The 27,585-nt window shown below is 43.7% G+C and overlaps 1 protein-coding gene across 4 annotated transcripts in view; it reads left to right on the top strand.

Annotated features, from left to right (window-relative positions):
* Positions 1-27,585, top strand: part of TGFBR1 (transforming growth factor beta receptor 1) — an 83,530-nt gene that overhangs the window by 46,900 nt on the left and 9,045 nt on the right. For 3 of the 4 annotated variants that reach the window (XM_043540349.1, XM_037889853.2, XM_043540350.1), the window contains exons 5-7: positions 3,539-3,706; positions 16,771-16,927; positions 25,866-25,990. In XM_043540349.1, the coding sequence (XP_043396284.1) occupies positions 3,539-3,706; positions 16,771-16,927; positions 25,866-25,990 (450 nt within the window). Of the gene's footprint in view, positions 1-3,538; positions 3,707-16,516; positions 16,659-16,770; positions 16,928-25,865; positions 25,991-27,585 lie in introns of those variants that run through there. The other variant, XM_037889855.2, reaches the window with a different exon arrangement.

Below are 27,585 nucleotides of genomic sequence, written 5' to 3'. Positions count from 1 at the left end.
TCATGTGCACCAATTCGTGTTGGTTTGGATATAAGCACTGTCTCAATGGTTAAAACTGGTTAAAGGACTGAATTATGTACGTGGTAAACAATGGGAACTCTGACAGCTGTAAGAATGGTTAATTGATGCTCAGCTTCATTTACGACAACCTTTTTTGGTATGGAGGTGAAAATATGTTAAAACTTTCAGGCAACAAATTAGACAATCCTATAAATGGATCTGGTGAAGTCTTATAACTTTCTGATTGTAGTTTTCTACTCCGCACCTTTCATTTTACCATTTTTTGATGCTAGATTGAGGAGATTGGGTTTTTAAGGTATGCATTTCCTTGTGGTGTGCTGAAACATCTTGGGTTGTACATTAATGATTTTTAAAAGTGTGGTGAACAAGAACCCCAAGTGAGATTATTTATTAGGTTGGTGCGTGTGGGGGTGGGAGGTAGGGGTGGACAGCTATGCAAAGGCTAGGGACCAAGAAAGTGGTGATTCGTCTCTGTGCAAAGGGTGAGCACCTCTGACTCAAACCTAGAACTGGGAGTTGGGAGACCTGGGTTCTGTTCCGTTTCTGCAAAGTTGGTGACTTTCAGCAAGTCACCAAGTGCCCAGTATTGTAAGATGTTGAGCACCCTTATTTCTCATTGAACCCTCTAATTCTGCAGGATTGTCCCACAGTTTCTCCATTTGTGTAAAATGAGGAAGATACTATCTTGTAGGGGAATCGAGACTAAAATTCATCTAATTTTTGTGCAATGTTCTGAGATCCTTGGATGGAAGACACTATTGAAGTGCAGCATGAGTTTTACACCGTTGATGAAATTGTTCTTAGACACTTCTGGGCATCTCCAAACTAGAAAGACGTTAAAATGTGGGGCATTGGGTAAAGACCAACACAAATATAAGGGATCAGTTTATGAGGAAAGATTAAAAGAATTGAAATGGGAGATACATTGTCTTCTTATCATGAAGGAGAGAGGAGTGTTTAATGCAGTGTACGGAGTTTAATTAGGGAAACAATGGAATTAAATTAAGCAAAGGGAAGCATTTTCGACCCTAAATTAACTCATTAGTTCATTACTTAGTTTTGAATTTCTACACCCCCCTCGGGGCACCATCAACCATGCCAACATCCCTTGAATCAGCGTCAAGTAGACCTATGTACACACAACACATTCCTAATGTTTACCTTGAAACTGGTTCAGTACCAGTCATTACTATTCACTTTGCTGAACCAGACAAAGAAACCACATATGATACTTATCCGGTGAAGAAAAAAGCAGCAGCACTTCATATAGTGTTGAGGTTTACTTGCGTGCCTGATCAAGACAACTCAAGAGCAGACTAAGGAAGAGGGAATTAACATAGACAAGAGAGCTTGAAGATTTTTAAAGGTAACCTGCAACAGGAAGTAGTTGTTTCTTTATGATGTGTAAAAGACCGGACAAAAGTTTTTGTCTACAGCAGTTTTTCCCCCTGTGGTTTAGAGATAATAGACATACCAAGAGTATGGTCTTCTGTTTTTAGTGGAGAACTAAAGCTAGAGAACTGGTGGAAGCTTTTCTGGCCATCTTTTGAAGGGTCAGGGTGTCTGATTATTTCTAATCTCTTTTCTACCAAACATTTATATGACCTTTCAGTTAAGACTGGACCTTTAACTGTCCCTGGTGCCATAGACCAAGAGCTTTGTTGGCATTGGTACTGGCATGAATACAGCAAGATCTGACTTCACTATTTTCTGCTAGCAGAAATTGGTGGTTTAAGGCAGATACAGCTCTCTCCTTTTTTTTCTCTATTTGAAGATTTTCTACTTTTAAAATCTCACAGAAAGCCAAAAGCCTCTAGCCTCCCTTAATATTCACAGAGGATTCTAAGAATCTTGTAGACTTTACCACCTTTCCTTGAGATTTCAGTTTTGTTCTTTGGAAACTTAATCCTTTCAAGGTCCTGTTCATTAGCATGTCTGAAAGAATAAAGACCTTCCTTTTCTTGCCTTTCCTTCCTGTGTCATGTACAGAGTCCTTAGCATGAAAAATGTATACTCAAAAGGTAGTGTGGAGTATGGTTGCCATAATAGGAATATGTTGAGGAATGGTAGGTTTTTTTAAGGAGAGAAAGGGGTTTGTTTTACAATAAGGATAAAAGTTGTCTGAACAACTCCCACTAGTCAAAGAGCTTTTTTGTTTTGTTTTAAATACATTAGGGAAGCCTACTCAATGGCAGGATTGCTTTGTCTGGTTTAAAAACAAAGTCTTGCAACTGACACATCTCTGCTTTCTGGTTCAAAAGAGGAATCTTCAGTCTTTCACTGGAATTTTTCAAGTTTCACATTTTGAATTCCCTTCCCTCCATTCCCACCCAGTATCTTCTGCGGTTTTTATTTTTTAATTTTTGAGGTTCCTGGTATTTGGTGTCCACTGATTTAAATCTGAGGCAAATTTGCACGTTTCTAGTGCATGTGATCTTTAAGTCTGAGAAAAGTGAGTGTGCATTAGCTCCATCGTGTAGAACTGTCTAGCCCACAGTCATGCAGCAAGCCAGTGGCAGTGATAAGAAAACAAGCAGGTTGCTTGATTCCAAGTTCTGTGTTTTAACTTCTGTGTGCTTCTGCTTTCTCAGAAAAGGGAATGTCATTTCTTAATTCTTTGATACTAATACATGTTGTCCCTTCATTGTTTTGAAACCCTTCCCTCTTCTAGAATAGGGGAGAGAAGTCCCAGGAATGTGGAACATTAATTGTAAGAATGGAATGGCCTATATTCCCCCCCCCCCCCCCCCCCCCCCCCCGCCAGCTCCCTTCCACTCATATTTTACTGTTTATTTTTCTGGGTTTTTTTCCTCTTATGGAAATCTCAACTTGAGAATGGACTGAGTGGTCAGTAGAATCCAGAATCTCGTTATTTGCACTGGTGTTACTGTCTGGAGTGGGTGGGGGGAGGAGAAGACTAATTGGTATATAATGGCAGACTTGGGCCATGTGAACCACCTGCCTCCCCGAGATGAGAATCAGACTAGTACACGCGTGCCCTCGTTGCAGGCAGAGGAAGCAGCCAAGAAAGCAGATCTTTGCTTGTTTTTGATAATTTGGAGATTTGTCTCCCAAAATGAGGCTGACAGTTGCTTACGGCTGGAAGGAGGACAGCTGGGTTGAGCAAGGGCTGAAGAAGTTTGACTAGCAGCTGGGCGCAGGGGAGGTTGGCAAGGTAGGGAAGGGGTGTTGTACAAAGGGGAAAAACAGAGGAAAAAATTGTACTGTACTTCTGGCAAGTTTCTTTTTTGTTTGCCTATATTTGTCTTGTCTTTTAGATTGTAAACTGTTTGGGTTAGAGACTGTCTTCTGTGCTGTTTGTTCAGTGTCTAGCACAGTGGGCTCCAACACTTGTAGGAGGCCTTCAGGCACTTTTGGAATAAAAATAGAAAACACAATGACCTGATTGCATGGAGCTCATTATAAAATGTAACTCCAACTTTATAGTTGGTACATTTAAAAAAAACCATTTGGTTTGCTGGGCAACTTTATTTACATCTAATATCTTATTTTGCAGACAATGGTACATGGACTCAGCTCTGGTTGGTGTCAGATTATCATGAGCATGGATCACTCTTTGATTACCTAAACAGGTATACCGTTACTGTGGAAGGAATGATAAAGCTAGCTTTGTCCACTGCCAGTGGACTTGCACATCTTCACATGGAGATTGTCGGCACACAAGGTAACTTTGTGTTTGGTCTCGTATATGACCTTATGATCCTAAAAGGAAATGGGGCATTTGAAGGCCTATTTCCATAGTGCAAATTATCAAGAGAATTATGGGAAAGATCTAGCAATTTAAGACCTTGTCCGTATTTGAGTTTGTCTCCTGCTTGATATGGTATCGTTTGAATTGTTCTATACAAACGTGTAGTTATATTTGGCAATGGGATTAAGCTGAATGTGTATATCCTCTTACACCAGCTGTGCAGGTATATCCATCTGCAAAGGTGGACAATTTCTTACAATTGTGGTAAATTAATCTGCAGATCATGTATTCTCTGTTAGCAACAAAAATTGATTAGCTTAATAGAACGCTTTTTGAGTGGGTTTAAAAAAAAAATCTGAAAGACCCTTGTGTAGTATCCCGTTCTTCTTAGATTGCTTATATGTCTATATATTCCACTGTAAGTGTATGTACACACTGTGCACCCGAGCTAGAGGCTTTTGGTCAGTAGTACCTGTTCGGACAGCTGTCTACTTCCCTCTGTTTGTTCTCACAACACATGGTTGCAAGTCCCAGTGATGCCTCAAAGCAAAAGACAGTGAGCATATCAGCAGCCTTTCTTGTGTAAATAGTGAGGTTAATATGTAGTTAGCCTTGGCTTTTATAGTGTTTCCTTTGTTCTCCTTTCAGATATTTTTTTTTTTTTACTTTTGTTCCTGGAATGATACTTGTTACCAAATAGTCATGCGTAAGTCCTTGGGCTTTAAGAACTGTCTGACTTGTAAGGAGTTCTGCCTGTTAATGATGAGCATACTAGATGCCTCATCTGCCTAGGTGATGACCATATTATGGACAAATGTGCAGTTTTCATGTCTTTCTGTAAGAAGACTTCAAAATCGAGAGACTCCTGTCTCAGGGGTTACTCATGGGGAGGAATATATGCTTGACCTCCAATCCAAGACTTTCTTGGGCAGATAAGTGAAGTACATTGCCTCTAGAAGTTTTCTGGCAGCTATTTCTACTCGGCTGCTCCTTCACTGAAGCCCTCAACCTCTGATAGAGGGAGAAGAGGCACTGGTCTTTTGTCCTTGGGCCAGTCATTAAGGGCCCCAAGACATCCAGCTCTTCAGAGCTCAAGGGTAGTTCAAGACCTAGAAAGGATTCCTCACGCACCTATTGGGGACTCCACCATTGTACCTCAGCTGAAATAGTATCTCAGAAGCTGTTTGGTACCAAGCTAACTTGAAGACCACCACAGCATTGCTTGTCAGTACTATCTATATTGGCTTATTGGCATAGGTACTGATGAAGCAAGTACCTACTGTATTATCTACTCTTCAGGTAAAAATGACCCCAGCACAGAAACCACTGGGTACCGTCAACTCCTCCAGCAATTATGAGAGTCAAAGACTTGCTCTGCATGTTGGCATCAGACTTTCCTATGCAGGCCACTCAGACAGCGGCCTCAGTACTGGCAAAGCCAATCATAGCTCTGAAACCTTCAAATATAAGGGCTCCAGGTACACCTACTGGCACCACATCAGCCTTACCAGAAGAATATTTTTCCTGCAGAAGTTGCCCAAGGAAACCTTAGACTATTGATTTATATTACACACAACTGGACCTGAGTGAGTAGTTTTACCCATCAGTGAAGGATTGCTGGACCATGCCAAGCTTCTCCAGTACAGACTTCAAAGAAAGTGGACTGTTGCTACCAGATGCCATCTCAAGGGTTGAGCAGTTCCTTTAGTCACCCTGCTTCAGGTACTGTGATGGTGGGAGCAGAAAACAAGAGGTTGAAGCAGGGACATTACAAATTACAAAAAGACTAGGAGCCAAAGAGGACTGATTCCTTTGGAAGGAAGATTTATTCTGCATCTAGCCTCCAAATGAGAATCACTAACTAATGGACTCTATTATTGAAATATGACTTTATTAACTGGGCTTTACTGAACAGGGTATGGAGGAGGAGTTTAAATCTATTGTTACAGAAGGCCTGCTAGTAGCCAGGACATCACTGCAGTCAGCTCTCAATGGAGCAGCTATAACCTTCAGATCCATGGCAGTTTTCACCGTGCAGAGGTCTTTGTCTCCACACGAAACACATACAGAGGGAAGTCCAAACCACTGTGGGGCCCACCATCTGATGGGTGCAGCTTCTTCAGCAAGAAGATTGATGAGGCTTTACACTCCTTAAAGAATTGAGAGCAACATTAGGGTTACTAAGGGTATGTCTTCACTACCTGCTGGATTGGTGGGCAGCGATCGATCCAGCGGGGATCAATTTATCGCATCTAGTCTAGACGCAATAAATGGATCCCCGAGTGCTCTCCCGTCGACTTCTATACTCCAGCTCTGCGAGAGGCGCAGGCCGAGTCGACGGGGGAGCGGCAGCAGTCAATTCACTGCAGTGAAGACATCACAGTAAGTCGATCTAAGTACGTTGACTTCAACTACGTTATTCATTTAGCTGAAGTTGCGTAACTTAGATCAATTTCCCCCCTTCTCCCCCCCAAGTGTAGACCAGGGCTAAGAGTGTATGCCCCAGCCCCTAAAGGAGGCAGCATAGGCCTCAACAATATAATTGACAGCCTAGCTTCCAGCCTAGACAGGCTGATTCCTTGAAAGCAGGATAAGTCTCTACTAAGAAAGTCATAGGCTTCTGTATCAATAAGCTTTACCCATTAGACTCCACCAACATCAAGGCAGCCAATTTGACTGCTTTATCAAGAGCAGAGCCCTAGTCATTTTGATCTTCCCTATCTGTCTGTGATTTGAAATCACTTCTGAATTCATACCCTACACAGTATTGCAATAATATTTGTACAAAATATGCCTTGAGTTATCATTCTGAAAACTAATAACTTGCTAGTCAATATCATAAGGAAATGTATGTAGCAAAATGTATATGCAGTTATGAATCCACCTCCCCCCGTCCCCCCCTTGTGGTGGTAGCACATGTTCAGAAGCAGACAGCCCTTGGCAAAAGTTGTTAAACAGATCTCTCCTAAACAAAGGACTGTGTTTACATCAATTACATATAGTAGTAAATAGGGTTCTCAAGACAGCTGTGGGAGGAGATGGCAGGAAACGGAACAATTTGCAATTGAGTAAACACAAGTGTGGGAAGAAAGAGAGCATGGAGCCTTGTTCATCACCAGACTCCGTGTTGCCTTCCTCATGGATAAACTTTACTTTGAGGGTTAACCTTCAGAAGAATCCACTTCACAGGTTCACTGAACTATGAACTTAAGGTTTTCTGCCCCTTTATCTCTTTGACCTAAGAAGATAAAGGCCCCAGCACCTTTGGGCCTCTGGGAGAGATCCTGATCGAGGAGCAGATCAGTCACCATCCTGCTGGAAGACTGGGGGTGAAAAAGGCCATCTTAAATGAAGTCTTGAACCAAGACTTGCTAGGTAAAGTTTTAGATGTAGATCCATGTTTTCACTTTTATTTGTTGGTAACCATTTCTATGTTACCGTCTACTTGAATGGACTTAAAATCCTACCTTTTGTTTTGTTTTTAATCTAAACCAATCCAATGCTGTGTTTAAACTGAACTGTTTGGTAGCTCCAGTTCAAGTAACAAACTGTTGAATATTGACTCCTTTAAAAGAGCAATGAACTTTAATAGCCCTCTGATTGTTCCAGGGCGGGGCTGGACTTTTCAGTTTGTGGGAAAACTGGGCTGAGGAGTGTGTGGAGTCACCATACCAGTTGTTAACCAAGGCTGGTGGAAGCCAAGAGAAATCTGTGGTGTTGCAGGCAGGTTTCAGGATCCAAAGCATTGGACCAGGGCTGCCCAGTATTTAGAGTCCATGCGTGTTGCTGGCTGTGGCAATCCCAGGTGGAGAACCGCAGGGGCCAGGGATTGTGAGGCACTTGTAAATCCAAGAGGTGGCAACTCTTCACTGGTCTGGATTGCACCCCGGAATGTGACTGTCCCCTTCTTTGGGGAACCTGTTGTACCTCAGTGTCTGGAACTCCATAACCATTGATTGATGGTTCCAGACAGTCTGTGGTACTGGGATACACAATCCAATATCAGTCCTTGCCCTGCCTTACCCACCTTCCCCTTTCTTATTCAAGGACCATTCTCATGAGTTGGTACTGCTTTAAGAGGTACAGCGTATTCTAGCTCTCAGAGCAGTAGAGGAGATTGCTTTACAGCACATGGGAAGGGGTTTCTACTCACAATATTTTTTTCATACCCAAAAGGGGACTAGTGGTGGGGGGAGGGATCTGAGGACTACCCTGCAACCAAGAAAATTGAACACCATCCAGGATCGTAATCATAGAATTTAAGGCCAGAAGGGACCACCAGATCATCTAGTCTAACCTCTTCCTGAATATCACAGGCCACCCAGCACCTTCATGCTAAACACAACAACCAAAATTAGACCAAAATATTATGCCGTACATGAGACTAGACTGTTATGTACCACAGGCAGAAGAGTAGAAGGGACAGAGGTGCTCACAAGCTAAAATTCAGAAAGCTGATGTCCCTTGTCTCTATCACATCCCGAGATCCAAATAACTGGCACACTGATATAAGTCTGCAGAATGCCTACTTTCACATACTTTGTGGCTTGGGTGGATAGCTATTTAAGATTTCTAGTAGGGGACTACCGTTAGCAATATAAAGTGTTTCCATTTAGCCTCTCATCAGCCCAAGAATTTTTACAAAGTATAGGACAGTGGTTGCAGCTCACTTCAAACGACTCCATACTCACATATTCCCATGTCTGGACAGTTGGTTAATTTGCATTTGGTCTATCCAACAAATAATGGACAGCATCCATCAAACAGTTGCCATTTGCACAGCTGGGCCTAAAATAAACAGGAAAAATGATACAATCCCCTGTACAAAGAATTGAGTTCATTGGAGCCATTCACAACTCTGACTGCAACAGCCTACTTGCCCTCAGGAAATGTTTCAGTCCATCCTAACCCTATGGATCGATCTACAGGCTTTCCCAGGAACAAAAGTAAGGTCTTAGCTGGGATTGCTAGGAAACATGGCATCCTCCACTTATGCCAGATGTCACTTGTAGTGGATGCAAAGCTGGCTGAAGTTTGTATCAGTGAAGCATCTTTTGGACATGCTGCTTACAGTTTGATCATCAAGGTAGTGGATATACAGGGGAGTACTGTTCTCCTTTCCATTTCCCTCACATGCCTCCATGCTGGATTGGAGAGCAGACCTGGATAGGTACAAACTCCGGGTCTATAGGCCAGCTAAGGATCAGCTCTTGTATACATCTTGGAGCTGAGAGCTGTATTTTGTGCCTGCAAAGTATTTCTTCCATCTCTCAAAAGCCTTACTGTCCAGGTGATCACAGATGACTGTTACCTTTGACAAAGAAGAGGGAGCAAGATCAAACCTTGTGCCCAGAGGTGGTACAAGTTTGGAACTTCTGCATTTGGAACAATATCACTATCAAAGCTTCATGTCGCTTGACGCGCGGAACATGTTGGTGGATCACCTCAGCAGATACTTAGTTGAAAATCCTAAATGGTCCTGAAAAACAAAGTAGTGCAGATATTCAACAAATAGGGGGTCCCCAACATAGATCTGTTTGCAACCAAGAAAACAAAATGTCACTTCTGCTCCAGGGCCAGCCAGAACCCAGGACCAGTAACACATGTATTCCTGTTTCCCTGTGATCTAGAGATACTGTATGATTATTAGTGTGATCAGAAAGTTGAAACAAAACTGACTGGAATGATTAATAGCCCTGGGATGGCCAAGGCATTACTCATTCTTTGATCTTCTAACCCTGTCACTACAACTTCCAATTACTTTATTGTTGCTCTAGGACAATCTCTGAATCATGACTAAATTATGCAACCTGATCTTCAGTCTCCAACTCAATGTGGATGATGAGTGGCTAACTGCACTGGAGAGTGTGTTCACATGTCCTCACTAGCAGCAAGAGTCAAAAGTAGAACCACTTTAATGGCTAAGTGGAAAAAATGTTCTACTTGTACCCATCAGTCTCCAGTCAAAGTGCAGGTCCAAGATGTGTTAAAATAAGGCTGGAGGGTTTTTGTTATGTTTTAATCTCACCTGACAGCCATCTCTTGCATTCACCCTCCCCTCCAGGCATGTTCAATGGTCTCCCATCCCATGGTAAGAACATTTTTAAAAGGCCTCATAAGGGTTTACTCACTAACAGGAATCTCTTCTTTCCTGGGACATTAATTTAGTATTAGCAGGATTTATGGGACCACCCTTTGAGCCCTTAGCCTTGTGCTCTCTCTTCTACTTATCACATAAGACAGCTTTCCCAGTTGTAATAACAGTGGGAGAGAGAGTGGGAGAGCTGAAAGCTTCAATAGCAGGACCTCCTCTCCCCCCGTCACTGTTCAGGGCAAGTGTACCTGTATTTCCCCTCCGTGGTCCACCAACAGCACCCACTCTAGGCTCCCAGCTAATCAGCTGTCACCTCTTGAATAGAGACCCAGGCCACTCTCCCTCTTGACCCAGGGCTTTTTCTCAGCTGCTCAGTTTCCTGCATACACTGTGATATCCCCATAAGCCAGACTGTGTGCTAGCATCTGCGCTCTGTTTTCTCTTCAAAAGCTATGAACAGCTGTAATTACCACCCAGCACTTTCTAAGCACACATTTGTTCCACATAAAAGCTTTGCAGAGAAACTTTCTCCCCCCACCCCAAAAAACCCCCACAAAAACCCAACAACCGTATACACATGATAAAATAGCTTATTAGTGATCATCCCTGCGCCCTCACCCCCTGCAACTCCATCGAGGGCTTGGGTCAGTGTCAGTCCTTCCAATTTTTTCGCAAGGATTCCTTCCCCTCCTCCTGAGACAGAACTTTGTCCATTTGTTGGATCAGAAGGAAGACCCTGAGTCAGTTTAAACTCAAGCTATTTATCCAAAAGGAGTACTTTGGCACCTAAGAGACTGACTAATTTATTTGAGCATAAGCTTTCGTGAGCTACAGCTCACTTCATCGGATGAATGTAGTGGAAAATACAGTGCGGAGATTTTATATACACAGAGAACATGAAACAATGGGTGTTACCATACAGACTGTAACAAGAGTGATTAGGTAAGGTGAACAGGAGAGCGCGGGAGGGGGGACGGGGACCTTTTGTAGTGTTCTTTTACGTACAGACTGTCCGGTTTGGCCAATGTACATGGCAGAGGGGCATTGCTGGCACGTGATGGCATATATCACATTACTATCTGTCCTATCTCGGGGCCTCTCCTTCTGCCCCTCTACCCCAACAAACATGATACAGTTCTGTGTGACCTAGAATCCTATTTTCGGCACCTCTGACTCAAGGAATATTTCCAACATACCTCTGAACAATATACTAACCCACAGAGACCTTCCTACCAAGACTGCAAAAAGAAGGATTCTGGGTGGACTCCTCCTGAAGGTCAAAACAACAGACTGGACTTCTACATAGAGTGCTTCTGCCAATGTACATGGGCTGAAATTGTGGAAAAGCAGCATCACTTGCCCCATAACCTCAGCCGTGCTGAACACAATGCCATCCACAGCCTCAGAAACAACTCTGACATCATAATCAAAAAGGCTGACAAAGGAGGTGCTGTCGTCATCATGAATAGGTCGGAATATGAACAAGAGGCTACTAGGCAGCTCTCTAACACCACTTTCTACAAGCCATTACCCTCTGATCCCACTGAGGGTTACTAAAAGAAACTACAGCATTTGCTCAAGAAACTCCCTGAAAAAGCACAAGATCAAATCTGCACAGACACACCCCTAGAACCCCGACCAGGGGCATTCTATCTGCTACCCAAGATCCATAAACCTGGAAATCCTGGACGCCCCATCATCTCAGGTATTGGCACCCTGACAGCAGGATTGTCTGGCTATGTAGACTTCCGGCTATCTTCAAGACACCACTGACTTCCTGAGGAAACTACAATCCATCGGTGATCTTCCTGAAAACACCATCCTAGCCACTATGGATGTAGAAGCCTTCTGCATCCAACATTCCACACAAAGATGGACTACAAGCCATCAGGAACAGTATCCCCGATAATGTCACGGCAAACCTGGTGGCTGAACTTTGTGACTTTGTCCTCACCCATAACTATTTCACATTTGGGGACAATGTATACCTTCAAATCAGTGGCACTGCTATTGGTACCCGCATGGCCCCACAGTATGCCAACATTTTTATGGCTGACTGAGAACAACGCTTCCTCAGCTCTCGTCCCCTAATGCCCCTACTCTACTTGCGCTACATTGATGACATTAACATCATCTGGACCCATGGAAAAGAAGCCCTTGAGGAATTCCACCATGATTTCGACAATTTTCATCCCACCATCAACCTGAGCCTGGACCACTCCACACAAGAGATCCACTTCGTGGACACTACGGCGCTAATAAGCAATGGTCACATAAACACCACCCTATACCGGAAACCTACTGACTGCTATGCCTACCTACATGCCTCCAGCTTTCAAACAGACCACACCACATGATCCATTGTCTACAGCCAAGCTCTACGATCCAACCGCATTTGCTCCAACCCCTCGGACAGAGAAAAACACCTACAAGATCTCTATCAAGTGTTCTTACAACTACAATACCCACCTGCTGAAGTGAAGAAACAGATGGACAGAGCCAGAAGAGTACCCAGAAGTCACCTACTACAGGACAGGCCCAACAAAGAAAATAACAGAACGCCGCTAGCCATCACCTTCAGCCCCCAACTAAAACCTCTCCAACGCATCATCAAGGATCTACAACCTATCCTGAAGGACGACCCATCACTCTCACAGATCTTGGGAGACAGGCCAGTCCTTGCTTACAAACAGCCCCCCAACCTGAAGCAAATACTCGCCAGCAACCACACAACAAAACCACTAACCCAGGAACCTATCCTTGCAACAAAGCCCGTTGCCAACTGTGTCCACATATCTATTCAGGGGACACCATCACAGGGCCTAATAACATCAGCCACACTATCAGAGGCTCGTTCACCTGCACATCCACCAATGGGATATATGCCATCATGTGCCAGCAGTGCCCCTCTGCCATGTACATTGGTCAGACTGGACAGTCTCTACGTAAAAGAATAAATGGACACAAATCAGATGTCAAGAATTATAACATTCATAAACCAGTCGGAGAACACTTCAATCTCTCTGGTCACGCGATTACAGACATGAAAGTTGCGATATTACAACAAAAAAACTTCAAATCCAGACTCCAGCGAGAAACTGTTGAATTAGAATTCATTTGCAAATTGGATACAATTAACTTAGGCTTGAATAAAGACTGGGAGTGGATGAGTCATTACACAAAGTGAAACTATTTCCCCATGTTTATTTCCCCCCTCCCCCTACCGTTCCTCACACATTCTTGTCAACTGCTGGAAATGGCCAACCTTGATTATCACTACAAAAGGTCCCCGTCCCCCCTCCCGCGCTCTCCTGTTCACCTTACCTAATCACTCTTGTTACAGTCTGTATGGTAACACCCATTGTTTCATGTTCTCTGTGTATATAAAATCTCCCCACTGTATTTTCCACTGCATGCATCCGATGAAGTGAGCTGTAGCTCATGAAAGCTTATGCTCAAATAAATTTGTTAGTCTCTCTAAGGTGCCACAAGTACTCCTTTTCTTTTTGCGGATACAGACTAACACGGCTGCTACTCTGAAACCTATTTATCCAAGAGTTCTTTCCTTGTCTGGTCTCTGGAGAATCCAGTTTGAGCCAGCATATGTGAGCCTGTCCAGGTGATGGTACTTCTCTGGAGGTGTTACAAAGTGAATGAATTTGCCTAATCTCACCCTCTGCTGTTCTTTACTCCTGCAGGAGCTGTAATCACCCTCCCCCATGGAATTACATGTAATCTATGGCCCACAATGTACATAAACTTACTTAGTAAGATCTCACAAATATTGTGGGAAATTTTCATGTTACATGCCCATTTACAGTTTGTACAAGAATAAGGTCTCATTAAGTCCTCACCCCCAAATTCTTATCAAAAGTGGTCTTGAATTCCACCTAAACCAGGATCATACATTTACCAATGTTCTTCCAAAACCACATACTTTCAGGGATGACAGCTACACTCACTGGACATTTGTAGATCATTTTCTTTTTATATAGACAGGACAAAACTGATAGAGATCCTCACTAAGACTCTTTGTAGCTTATGCAGAGAGAATGAGAAGCCAGGCAGTAACATCCTAAAGACTTTCCAGCTGGATCACTGCCTTCATCAGGATTTGTTATGACCTAGCAACAGTGCCACCACCAGCAACGATTACTGTACAGTCTGCTAGGGCTCAAGCTACTTCTGTGGCTTTTCTTAGCAATGATCAAGTCAAAGACTTTTGTAAGGCAACCGCTCAGTCTTTGGTACACGTTTGCTCAACATTATGCCATCCTTGAAGCATCCAGAGCTGATGCAAACTTTGGTAAGACAGTTCAAGTAGATTCCGATTTTCCGCCAGCAAAGGTATACTGCTCGTGGGAGGCATTTACAGTGGAATATATGTACAAACACCCAAAGAAATGGTTACTTACCTGTAAAGTAGTTGTGGTTCAAGATGTGTTGTGTACCCACATTCTATGGCACACACTGCATTGCTACTACTTCAGTCTAGTACCACCAAGATTCCAGTGCAAAGGAACTGGATGGGGAGAATTATTGAGGTGACCCTACCCTGTATTCTTTCAACTAGAGGCATGAGGACACTCGGGGTTCATGCACCTCCCCGATGGGCACTGCTGACCAAAAGTCTCCAGCTCAAGTGCACTGGGTGCATGCTAACCTTCAGTGAGTGGAATATATTAAAACCAATAACGTGTTCAAAAATGTCACTACCGTATGTAATAGATCTGAGTGGAATTCTGTGATAACAAATTTTTTTTAAATATACACACACCAAAATGCTACAGGCCTGTGACTCAAGTCTCAAAACATAAGAGCTTACTTAAAAATGTTCTTTATTTTGAGAGAGATTAGCTGCAGTACCTACTTGTCAGAAAAACAAGACAAGAAAAAATAAAGTTATTCTGGAAACATTTTTTTCTTTTTATCTGGAGAAAGAATATTCTTTGCAGCAAAAGGAGCTGATTTTTCAGTATTTGGTAAGGAGTTGGATTTTTCATAAATGCTAGAACATTCTTCACCTATTTTATTGAACACAGATCATGGTTTGTCTTGTATTGTAAGGAAAACACAAAATCCTGAAATTATATTTCAGACTGGTCTCAATTTCTTTTCACTCCTAATTAACACTTCCATTATAAATATATGGTCTCCGATGGCTTATATAATGAGGCTTCATATAAGGGAAGATAGTCCTGCAGCATATTGGTCCTGCTGTGAGCTTGGCAAAGCTACTGAAGAACATAGGCACTATCCAAAGGGAATTGTTTTAGGTACATATTTGTCCTGGTGTTTATCATGATTTGAAGATACAGAAGTTGCAAATCATTGTCTTACCAAAAAAAGCCAATCCAGCCTAATCTCTCTCTCCCCCATGAAAATTACTTGTGTAGAAGGCTTTCCTAGAATTTCAACAAAATGTTGTATTCCAGAATGTGATCAGTGTCTGGTCTTGGCTGTGCCACTGAATTGCTGGGTGGCCTTGAGCAAGTTATACCTCAGCCTCAGTTTTCATATTTGTAAAATGTGATTACTTACTGTATCAACCTCAAGGGGTATATAGTAAAGATTGATTGATTTAATGTTTGTAATGCTTTTTGAATGTGTAAAGTGTTTTAAAATAAGTGATCAGCATTCACAGAAATGAATGATTTGGATGTCGTCGCTATCTTGGGACATGTATGGGTTTATAACCTTAACTGTGGTATTTAAACTGATGGAAAAATTTGAAGGTTTAGAAGCAATCTTCCTCTGGGACATGCTTGCAGGGAGCCTTGGTACTTTTTGCTTTCCTCTGCAGCACTGAGCAAGTATAGTACCTTAGGATCATGCAGACATAAATCTAACCAGATCGATTTCTTTTAACTGCATGTTGGGGCTTGTCTGCTTGAAATTTAGTTCACTGCAAGCTGGCGTCTGCTTCTGCCATGCACTAGCAGTGCATGTCAACAGGGTTCACATGGACAAACAGTTCATTAGTGTGGTTTCATCTGTTTCCATTTCAGAGCAGTGTAGATTAAAGCACACGAACTGTTCATCAGCAAGGTTCATACAGACAGTTTAGTGTGTGGCAGACTAGACTGGGGTAGATTACCACAAACTAAATGTTCATGTAGACAAGCCCTTACAGGCATTGGTAGACAACAGTTCATCCCTTCAATAGCTCCTTTCATTTTAAAAAGATATCTATTAATTATGCTTTGATGAACATTGAAATTGTTTGTGGGGTTCATGGTAAACACACACTTCTGCTTTGAAACTAAGTTATAAGTAATGTCATTCCAACATATAATCTTTGCTCAAAGTTATAAGTAGTTAAACACGGGTTTAGAATGAAAGTCCTGTCTCAACATTTCTGTTGTTCTCATATAATATTGTGGTAGTACCTAGAAGGCACAATTGTATACAAAAAATTTTGCTACATCAAAGACATTAGCTTATTACACCATTTTTGTTATACATTAGTTGCTCAATTCATATGAATAGTCTTTCCAAAATATCATCAAGTGATGTTCAATATAATGTATTGTTCTGTTTAGTCAACTATTGTTTTGTAGTCACAACTGTACAAAGATGAGTGTGACTCTAGCTAGTACATTTTTTTCCCTTCAGCTGTAGACAAATCACTGCTAAATTCCTAGAATATAGTGATCATATTAACTAATCTACAAATTTCACATATGCAGATCGTGGCTGTTCTACCAATAGAGCACATCTTTCTGTTTCCTTCAAGAACCTACATTTAAAACTCCACATCAAACCTTCACATTATAGATACAAATGTGATTCTTTGATTCATAACCTCAGAATCTTGAACTCCTCACCCAGGTGAGAATATGTAGTAGAGGATTTCTGAAACGTTCTTTAGTTAGTAGTAGGGATTTGTTTGGGGGCTTTTGCCTCTTCTACCTTTTTTTTAATTATTTTTTTTCCTCTGCAGGAAAACCAGCCATTGCTCACAGAGACTTGAAATCAAAAAATATATTGGTAAAAAAGAATGGAACGTGTTGTATTGCGGATTTAGGATTGGCAGTGAGACACGATTCAGCTACAGACACAATTGATATTGCCCCAAACCACAGAGTGGGAACAAAAAGGTAAAATCATTATCAAATTATTTTTCTTCAGAATGCTTCTTCCTCTCCTTTCTGTGTAAGAGATTGATAGTCATGGGTCTGAATGGCAGTATGAAGAATAGCCTACAAAATTGTCTGCAGCAGGCAGGGTTTCCCCCACTCCCATCCTTTCCTGTCGGAGTCAATGGAACTACTCCATGCACAAGAGCCTTGCTGAATCTGGGTCTCAGAGTGTCTAGCACTGCAAAAATTTGCAAATAGTACTGGGTATTGGGAGATCAGCACCTCTTCAATATCTTCATAAATGATTTAGATAATGGTATAGAGAATACAGTTATAAGGTTTGTGGATGATACTATGCTGGGAGGCGTTGCAAGTGCTTTGAAGGATAGGATTAAAATTCAAAATCTGGACAAACGAGAAATGGTCTGAAGTAAATAGGATGAAATTCAATAACGACAAAGGCAGAGTACTCTACTTAGGAAGGAACAATCAATTGCGCACACAAAAAATGGGAAAATGACTGCCTAGGAAGGAGTACTGCAGAAAGGGATCTCGGAGTTCTAGTGGATCACAAGCTAAATATGAGTCAACAGTGTAACGCTATTGCATCCCCCCTCTCTCCCCCCCCCCCCAAAAAGAGCAAACATAATTCTGGGATGTATTAGCACAGAGGTGGGCAAACTACGGCCCGTGGGCAACATCCGGCCCGTGGCACCGTCCTGCCCAGCACTTGAGCTCCCGGCCGGGTAAGCTAGCCCCCAGCCCCTCCCCTGCTTCTCCCTCCCCCCCCAAGATCCTCACCTCACCGCGCCAACAGCGCTCTGGCCCGCCGCTCGGTAAGGGGGCAGGGAGCAGGGGGGTTGGATAAGGTGCAGGGAGTCTTGGGGACCAGTCAGGGGGCAGGGGGCGGTTGGATGGGGCAGAGGTTCTGGGGCGTCGCTCGGGACAGGGAGCAGGGGGAGTTGGATAGGCATGGGAGTCCCGGGGGGCCGGGGTGTGGATAGGGGACAGGAAGCAGGGGGGATTGGATGGGGGGGGTTGGATAGGGGGTGGGGTCCTGCACTGGGTGAGGGGTCCCGGGAGAGGGCGGTCAGGGGACAAGGGGGCGGGTTGGATGGGTTGGGGATTCTGAGGGGGGCAGTCGGGGGGGTGAGAAGTGGGAGGGGGTGGATAAGAGGCGGAGGCCACGCTGTTTGGGGAGTCAGTCTTCCCTACCTGGCCCTCCGTGCAGTTTTCAACCCCGATGTGTCCCTCAGGCTAAAAAGTTTGCTTACCCCTGTATTAGCAGGAGTGTGGTAAGCAAGACATGAGAACTAAGTCTTCCACTCTACTCCACACTGATAAAGCCTCAGTTGGAGTATTGTGTCCAGTTCTGGGCACCACATTTCAGGAAAGATGTGGACAAATTGGAGAAAGTCCAGATGAGAGCAACAAAAATGGTTAAAGATCTTGAAAACATGACGTATGAGGGAAGGTTGAAAAAATTGGGTTTGTCTAGTTTGGAGAAAAGACTGAAGAGGGACGTGATAGTTTTCAAGTACATAAAAGGTTATTACAAGGAGGTGGGTGAAAAATGGTTATTGTTAACCTTTGAGGGTAGGATAAGAAGCAATGGGCTTAAATTGCAGCAAGGGAGGTTTAGGTTGGACATTAGGAAAAACTTCCTTAATTGTCAGGGTAGTTAAGTGCTCTAACAAATTGCCTAGGGAAGCTGTGGAATCTCCCGTCATTGGAGGTTTCTAAGACAAGGTTAGGCAAACAACTGTCAGGAATTTTCTAGTGATTATGTAGTCCTGCTTTGAGTGCAGGACACTGGAGTAGATGACATATTGAGGTCCCTTACAGTCCTACACTTGTATGATTGTATTCCCAGCTAACAGTGGGCATCCTGTGTGAATTACAATTACATAGCATTCTATTGTATAATGATACAACCTCCATCCACTCTTTCAGTTTGTCATATACATGGGTTATTTTAGATGAATCAGTAAGGGTGTATAGGGTAGTATATGCAGGATGGAAATAGAAAGTTGGTGCCTGACTTCAGCATGAAGTATGTAATATAGTTGTCTGACCAAATATAGGATGTGAATGGTGCAGAGTAGGATATCTAGCCTGTAACATGGTGTTGGACAGATACCTTGTGAGGGAAATATGAAAAGTTTATACCCAATACCATGAGCTTGGGAAAGGCAATGGTCTCTAGCCTCTGATTAGGGAGTAGGTTTGAAATGTATAGGCCAGCATGCTCTCTCTCCCGCTTTAGGAACCCACCTCCCAGATTGGGAAACAGTGGGTTTACTTTATTTAAAAAGTGTGCGCTTAATAGTGACCTTATTCCATTTCTCTTTGGCTGCATCTGTGCAGTTAAACTCCTTTTTAGCCATAATTCACCTTTGCTGCAATGCTCTGTTCCATTGTGTATTTATCTGTGACACTCTTGATTACCTTTCCCAGATCTGTAGAAGAACATAGTGTAACTCAAAAGCTTTTCACTTTCACCAGCAGAATTTGGTCCAATAAAATATTATCTCACCTTCCTTGTCTGTTTCGTATCTTGGGACCAACATGGTTACAATGATGCAAACAGAACTGTAGACAGGACAATTAAACCGTACTCCATTCTTTGCAGTTGCCCTCATTGTTAATGATGCTGGGGCTATTCTAATGCTGAATTCTAGCTAAAAAGCTGTCTAGTGTAGACAAAGTCTTTGTTCCTTATCAGGCCTAAAACTTTAGTAGCATGTTATCAACCCTATCCAGTTCAAGATTAATTCCTACTCCTGAGAACCATAGACCCACACAAAGTTAATTCTATATTTTACTAAAAGACTGACATGGCATACATTCCAGGTATCCCATTGGTGTTACACAAGTCTCCAGACTGAAAGTACCCAACTTCCAGCACATACCTTATTGTTGCTGTTCTTCTTTCAGAAATAGTTATTACTGTTTTATTCATCCATTCCCTCTTGAACCAAGGCTATTTTATTGTGGTTTATAACATTCCTTTGAATGTGTACTTTCAGAGGCATTCAGGATTAGGGACCTATTTTAATTTTACTCTCTAAATTAGAAAACTACTTCAGAGAGAAATTTACACTGGTGCAGGACTCTGCTCTATTTAATCCTGGCCCTGGGCAAAAAGTACTGCTAGATGGAATCACCAGTGGTGCGGGGCAGATGATCATGAGACTGTCGCTACAGGTGGCCATGGACCCTTCTGATATGGCTACAGGGTCGATGCCCACGGCCATCATTATTTGATGAGCCTCGTGGCTCCAGGTATGCCATGCAAAATACAGGACAATAGAGGACCTGCTGTTTGAGGGAATGAAACCCTTCAGCCAGAGAACAGATTAAGTTCTCCATTCGCTCAAGGACTCAACAGCCACATTACAGTCCCTGAAGACGTACCAGTTCCTTACAGAGAACCTTACGAATGCAAACCCCAGTAAAAGCAAAGGACGTCTCCTTACTCCTGGGTAGACTGCCAGAATACCAGCATCAGAAGAAAACTAGGTGAGTGGATGCTAGTCATCTGCCTCCTTGACTAATTGAGCTCTCTGGCTCAGCAAATTTGGTTGTGTTAAGAGCCACAATGGAGTTGACCTATGGGCTGTGCTTCTCTTCAGGAACTGCCTTGTCCCATTACACCAGGCTTGGGCAGCTATGACGATGAACAAATGGGTATTGGACATCACTGTTCAACACTACCCTATACAGTTCCATTCACTGCCCCCTTCCCTGCCAGCTGCTCTTTAGGGGCCCTTCTCACAAGAGACTTACAAACAGAAGTGACTTCATTGCTCCTTCTAGGGACCATAGAAGAGGTACTGTGGGAATAAAGGAAGACTCTTCTACTCCCAATTCTTCTTTTTATCCTCAATAAGAATTGACTTGGGGAGTGTCTTCCTCCCTTCTAGCCTAGACCTGAGGAGACTCAGCGACTACGTTGTCGCAGATTAAGAATGGTAACGCTTGCCTCCTTTTCATTTAAAGTTTCCAGGATCAAGAACCGTTCTTGGTTCTCGACTTGCAGGATGTGTACTTCTGCATAGCCATCCACCCAGCTCTCAGGAAGAACTTAGTATTCACAGTGTAGCCCAACCATTATAATACAAGATGCTGCTGTTGAAATTTGCTGTGGCACCAAGAGTCTTCACAAAATGTATAGCAGTGGTAGCAGCACAGCTCAGAAAAGGCATTCAAATCTGCCCTCACCTGGATGATTGGCTGAGGAAAGGCAGATCCCAGTAAAAGGATGCAGAATACCTAAAGTTACACAGTCTCCCTATTTTCTTAATGGGGCCTCCTGGTGAACTAGGGAAAAAGTCTTATTCCCTCATAGACAATAGAGCTTATAGAGTCCTGATCAAATCTGGGGAGGTATGCTCTCACCAATCCAAAAACAGATTCCTGTCAATGCAAGCAGTGGTGCACCAAATACAGCTCCAGTGATGACCATGCAGATGCACTTGCAGCTGCTAGGCTTCATTACTGACCACACCAGTTCTGACTTAGGTTGGTCTGTCCTTCAGCAAAACACTAGATGAATACGGTAGTGGTGATTCCACCTCATGTAGCAAATCTGAGTGGGTGAAAGGAGCCCGAAAATGTGGGGAAAGAGTACCGTTCTCTACCCTTTTCTCAACAGGGAGTTTAATCATGGATGCTTCAGGTACAGTTTTGGGGAGCCCACTTGGGCCACCTACAAATTCTTACTTCTGGGGGAATTCTGCACCACTGCGCATGCGCAGAATTTGTCTGCTGCAGATTTCTGTTTCCCTACAGAAAAATGACTTTCTGACAGGGAAGCAAAGGTAAGCCACAAGAGCGGTTATGCGACTCTCCCCAGCAGTATGTTTTGGGGGTCCAGAGCAGCTGGCAGAGAGGTAAATCACTGTGGGGCAGGAGGCGGGACTGGGGAAGACCTGGTTGGTGGCTCCTATCCTGTCCCAGGATCAGCTGCTAGTCCTGGCTGGGCTGGGAGGATGGGGCTTCCTCTTCCTTTGCACGACATCTGGGGCCAGGTCCGACCCACCCCAGATTTCTCCCTCAGCTGAAGGAAGCTCTGCAAACTCCCTTCCCCGCTTCCTGCACCCATCGCTCCTAAGCTGCAGGGGGAGGGATCCCTGTACAGGAAGCTGCTCCCACATCCTCCCAACCCTTGTGTATCCAGACCCCCTCATACCCAGACCCTCCCAGCGAGCCTCTCCCCTCCTACCCCCCCCCCCCGCCCCGATGAGCCCCACTATCCCTGCACCTGGACTATCCTGCTGAGCCTCCTGCCCCCGGATCCCCATCCCACCAAGTGCCAACCAGCTGCATCTGGACCCCCCTCCTCCCCCCACTGAGCCCTCCATGCCCATATCCCCCTGCCGAGCTCTATCTCGCCCACACCCAGACCTCCCCCTCTGAGCCCGAACCACTTTCACCTGGACCCCTCTGCAGAGTCCCATTACTGTTGCACCCAGAACCCCCCAACAAGCCCCTGTGTATCCAGATCCCCCCACACACACGGATTCCCCCCACTGAGCCACCTGCACCCAGATTGCCCCATACAGAACCCTCTCAACCCACACCTGGATCCCCCTACACACACACTTAGCACACTTGGATCTTGCCTTGCTGAGCCCTGCCTGCCCACACCTGGTGCACTGGGAACAGAGGGGCAGGGCCCTCAGGTGTTTCTGGAGCAAGCCCCGTCCTTGTGCTGTGTCAGGGTTGGGTGCAGCCTTACTGCTGAGAGTCAGTTTCCTGGGGGGAGCTATACAGTGATCTCCCACCTCTGTGCAGCCAGTGGCCTGTGCTCCCCAATGCTGAGCTGGAGCCTCTGCATTTATTTGACAAATAAAATTTGCAGAATTTTAAACTATTGTATGCAGAATTTTTATTTTTTTTGGTGCAGAATGTGCTCAGGAGTAACAGATGCAAGGGATTTGGACCTGGTAGGATATCAGTGTGTTAGTGCTCAGAGTCATCAGGCTAGGCTCCATTACCTTCCATGCTATGCTTCAAAACTTCACAGTTCAGCTCCTGATGGACAACACCTTTGATGCACTACATAAACAGGCAGGGAGGCACATGCTCATTTTTCCTGTTTGCAGAGTCCTTAAACTCTGGACATGATGCCACCAATGCAGTATAACACCAATGGCCCTTCACCTCCTGAGTATCAGCAGCAGTGTGGTGGGCTCTCTGAGCAGTCAACCACCACTTCAATGTGTTTTGCTGTGGAAGTTTCTTATAGAGTTGATGATCATACATTGGGGAACCACAGTGATAGACCGGTTTGCCACTGATGTAACGTCCAAGTGCCAGAACTCTCTTGTTTCTACGTAATCCCAGGGTTGTTACTGGGCTCCTTCATTCTGCAGTGGTCTGAAGGCCGCGTGCATGCCTTTCCACAAGTTTCCCTTATCCCTAGGGTGACTTCCAAAATCAGGAGACATGGCTATACTCGTTTTTGCAGCTTTGTGCTGACTGAGGCAGTTTTGACTTTGACCTGCTACATGTAGGTACAACTCCCAGAATTCCTAGATCTGTTCTCACAGATAGTTCATCTAGCCCGAAGTTGATGGACCTAATGGTCCAACTGTTGGTTGGTTGAATCCCCAAAATCCTGATTCAGAGAAGGAAAACATTCTCAAGAAGAACTTACTCGTCCAAGTTGAAGCGATTCTGTATTTTATGGGCAGCCTAGTATTGTCTGGACCTGGTCACCTCAGATCCTCTACTACTTACTGCACTTAAAACAGACATTCCTCTCATTCACCTCTGTTACAGTGTACCTTGTACAATTTCACATTGTCAGATACCTGTACCATTGTGCTCTCCTTTCTCATTCCATGGTATATACTTACCCGCTGGTCAGAAGAACCTACTTTTGTCTGGGACCTTGATCTAGGACAGGGGTTCTCAAACTGGGGGTTGGGACCCCTCGGGGGTCACGAGGTTATTACGTGGGGGGGTCGTGAGCTGTCAGCCTCCACCCCAAACCCTGCTTTGCCTCCAGCATTTATAATGGTGTTAAATATATAAAAAAGGGTTTTTAATTTATAAGGGGTGGGTCGCATGCTATGTGAAAGGGGTCACCAGTACAAAAGCTTGAGAACCACTGATCTAGTACCTTTTGAGACTCCTGGTGTTTCCTTTAGAATCTGTCAGGCTGCTTCCTGCACCACCTCACTCTGAAGACCATCTTGTTGATGGCTATTACTTCAGCCAGGAGAGTGAATGAGCTTCAGGCACTTGTGGCCAAACCCTACATACTGTGTTCCACAGAGAAAAGGTGGTGCTGAGATAATGTCCAAAGTTCATTCCTAACATGGTCTGTTTATCTAAACCAGTCAGTCAACCTGCTTGTCGTCTTTCCAAAGATGCACTTGGCACAGGGAGAAAAAGTACAGTAAATGCACTTAGGACTTTGCTTCATGTTGACAGGGCCAAATCGTCCAGGCTCTTGTCCTGGCTATTTATAGCCGTAGCTGGGTGTTCTAAAGGTTAAGCCAATGTCCCCACAGAGGATATTGAAATGGATAACTCAGTGTATCTTGGTGTTACTATTTGGCTAGTGTACCTCTCCCACTGCACATCAAGGCACTTCACCAGAACTCAAGCAATTATCCTCTTCCTCTTTAAAAAACGTCCATTTGAGATCTCTAAGGAGGTGACATGGAGTACCCCATTACCCTTTGTCAAGCATTGTGTTGGATTTAGCTGCCAGAATAGATGGCAAGTATTGGAAAGCAGTGCTGTTAGCTAATAGCAGTACTATTAGCACTGATATTCCTCATTCCCGCCATCCTGAGGGACTGCTACTTGCAAGTCACCTTGAGGAGGATCGACACTGGCATATACTGTACCTATAAGTGTGGTTCTCTGACCTATCAGTGTGGCTCCTATGATCCGACCTCCATCCCTTCTTTTTAGAGTCCTCTGCTACTATGGGCTTCAGATTGGCCCTGATCTTCCCTTGCATTCTGCTCTGTATACCCTCATGTGGCCCCAATGAACACCAGTATGCAAAAAAATCAGATCTTGCATCTGAGGCACATGTGAACCTACAGTTGATCCACGCTGGCCACAACATCTCGAAGAACGAGTTACTGTATGGCTAGTAACTTTTTTCCATTCTCTAGCAGTCCCCAGCCATACCTCCCTCCAATACAGCCCACAGGGTTTTAGCATCTCTTGCCTCCAGCATGTCTAGCAACACATTCTAACTCCCATGTTTCTCCCTTCTTCCCCATGCTCTTTAGGAATGCCCCAAATGCAAAATTCCTCCCTTTTGTCCTTCAACCTGCCTCCTTCCTCAAAGCTAATTATCTTCTCCCCCAGATCATCTGCTGCTGCCACTACTCGTGTCTCTGTGTGTCTCCTGGAAATTACAGCCACTGTGTTGCTTGCTCGCCCTCCCCTTGTGAAGATTCTGTGGCTCCAGCTTTCTGTCTTGCTATCCTTTCCCCTTCCTATAATGGCAGTAGCTCAGAGCCTGCTTTGCTTCTTGCCTCTTTTCACCTGCTGGAATAAAGATATTGAACATATTTGTAATCAAATAATTAATCTTAACAGTTGAAGACCACAGACACAAGCCTCAAGGGTCACAAGTTAAACACCTGGAAGTAACTGAACTGCTTTTCATTGTACCAAGGCCATGCAGATTGGTGTGCAACAAAGGGTGGGATATTGAAAAGCACTCTGAATTGGCCTAATTGCTTCTGTTGACTAATTCAATAAGCGTTTTACCACTGACTTTAATGTAATCAGAATTAGGCCAACATGCAGTGACTTTGGAAATTCTACTCTTAATGTAGTACGTCAGAATTTTCTTAATTTATTGATTTATGTTAAGCCGATTCGTTCAATGTGTTGGAGTTGAAGAAATACTGAAAGCTTAGTGCTGTATGCATTTTATGTGAAAAAGATATTTTGGTTCTTTTATTTTTCATAGATACATGGCTCCTGAGGTCCTAGATGATTCCATAAATATGAAACATTTTGAGTCATTCAAGCGAGCTGACATCTATGCGATGGGATTAGTGTTCTGGGAAATAGCACGACGATGTTCAATTGGTGGTACGTGACAATCCTAAATTGAGCATATTAAATTATAAGTTTTTGTACTGATTGTTTTGCAGAATCCGAACAGCTTTACATACCTATTTTCCACAATCATATTTTGTTATACTACATAACTTAGCATACTTTCCATGGTTTATACTTAGCTTTTAAAACCATTTTATCTTTTGCTTCAGTCAACTAGTGTCAAATAGTGAGAACTTCTCAAGTTTCTTAACTAGGGCTGATCTGTAAATGTATGGCCAAACCCTGCCCTGGAGTAAGTAAGTGAAACTCCTCTTGAAATTGAGAGTCACCCCTTCTTATACCAGAGCAGAATTTGTCCCAAAAGTCATATAGAAAAAGGGCAAAGTTGGCGCCCTTGAAAGTGCGGGACTACCTGCACATATCCTTACCAGTGCAGTCAGTGTTCAGATATCTAGTTTAAAACTCAATTTTTCTGTCACAGATCATCTTGGGAAGAGACAGAAGTGTTTTTATAGTTGTAAAAGGCACTGATGAGATCTCCTCTGGAACACTGTGTGCAGCTCTGGTCTCCCATCTTTAAGGAAGATGAATTCAAATTATAACAGGTGCAGAGAGAGGCTACTAGGAAGATTAGATGAATGGAGAAACCTGCCATATGAGAGGAGACTTGACTTAAGCTTGGCTAATAAAATGAAGGCTGAGGGGAGATAGGATTGCTTTAGATACAAACGTTAGAGGGATAAACACCAGAGAGGGAGAGGGCTTATTTCAGTTGCGGGCCAATATTGGCACAAGAGCAAATGGATATAAAGTTGCCATCAACAAATTTAGGCTTGAAATTAGACTAGGGTTTCTAACCATCAGAGGAATGGAGTTCTAGAACAGTTTCCCATGGGGAGTAGGGGGTGCAAAAAATCTAACTTGTTTCAAGACTGAGCTTGATAAGTTTATGATGGGGATGGTATGATGAGATTGGCCATATGCCAGTTTAAGCAATCTGCTGTTCCCAGATATCTCCAACAGCTGCAGATGGGACCCTAAATGGGGAGAGCTCTGAGTTACTACAGAGAATACTCTTCCAGGTGTCTGGCTGGCTGGTGGGTCTTGTCCATGTGCTCAGGGTCCAACTGTCATTTTTCTCCAAGTCAGACTGACCAAGACCTGGGGGCAAGGGGGAATCTGATTTCCTCTACAGCATGGGGCACATGTCACTTGCTAGTGTGAACTAGTGGATTCTCTAACTTGAAATCTTCCAATCAAATTTTGAGTACTTCAGTAACTCAGCTAGAGGTTATGAGCCCATTGCAGGAGTGGGTGAGGTTCTGTGGCCTGCAGTGTGCAGGAGGGTCTGACTAGATGATTTTGATGGTCCCTTCTGGTCTTAAAGTTTAGGAGTCTATCAGTAATGGGAAGTGTACATCTGCTCTTTCTCACACAGTACTAAGGCTTATTCCTAAGTATTTAAAGTGCAATATGGAAAACTCTCCCAGTATTGGAGGGTGGTTATAGTTGCTCTTGTATTGGGATTCACATTTTCAATTTAAGCCTAGAACAGCATCAGTCATACTCTTTAAAGAATCACTTTTAAACTTTAAAATAGAAACGAAGAAAATGGGCAAAGGTAC

The sequence above is a fragment of the Chelonia mydas genome, chromosome 2, assembly GCF_015237465.2.
Source record: "Chelonia mydas isolate rCheMyd1 chromosome 2, rCheMyd1.pri.v2, whole genome shotgun sequence".
In the NCBI taxonomy this organism is placed as follows: domain Eukaryota; kingdom Metazoa; phylum Chordata; order Testudines; family Cheloniidae; genus Chelonia; species Chelonia mydas.
This window is presented reverse-complemented; position numbering and strand designations above follow the sequence as displayed.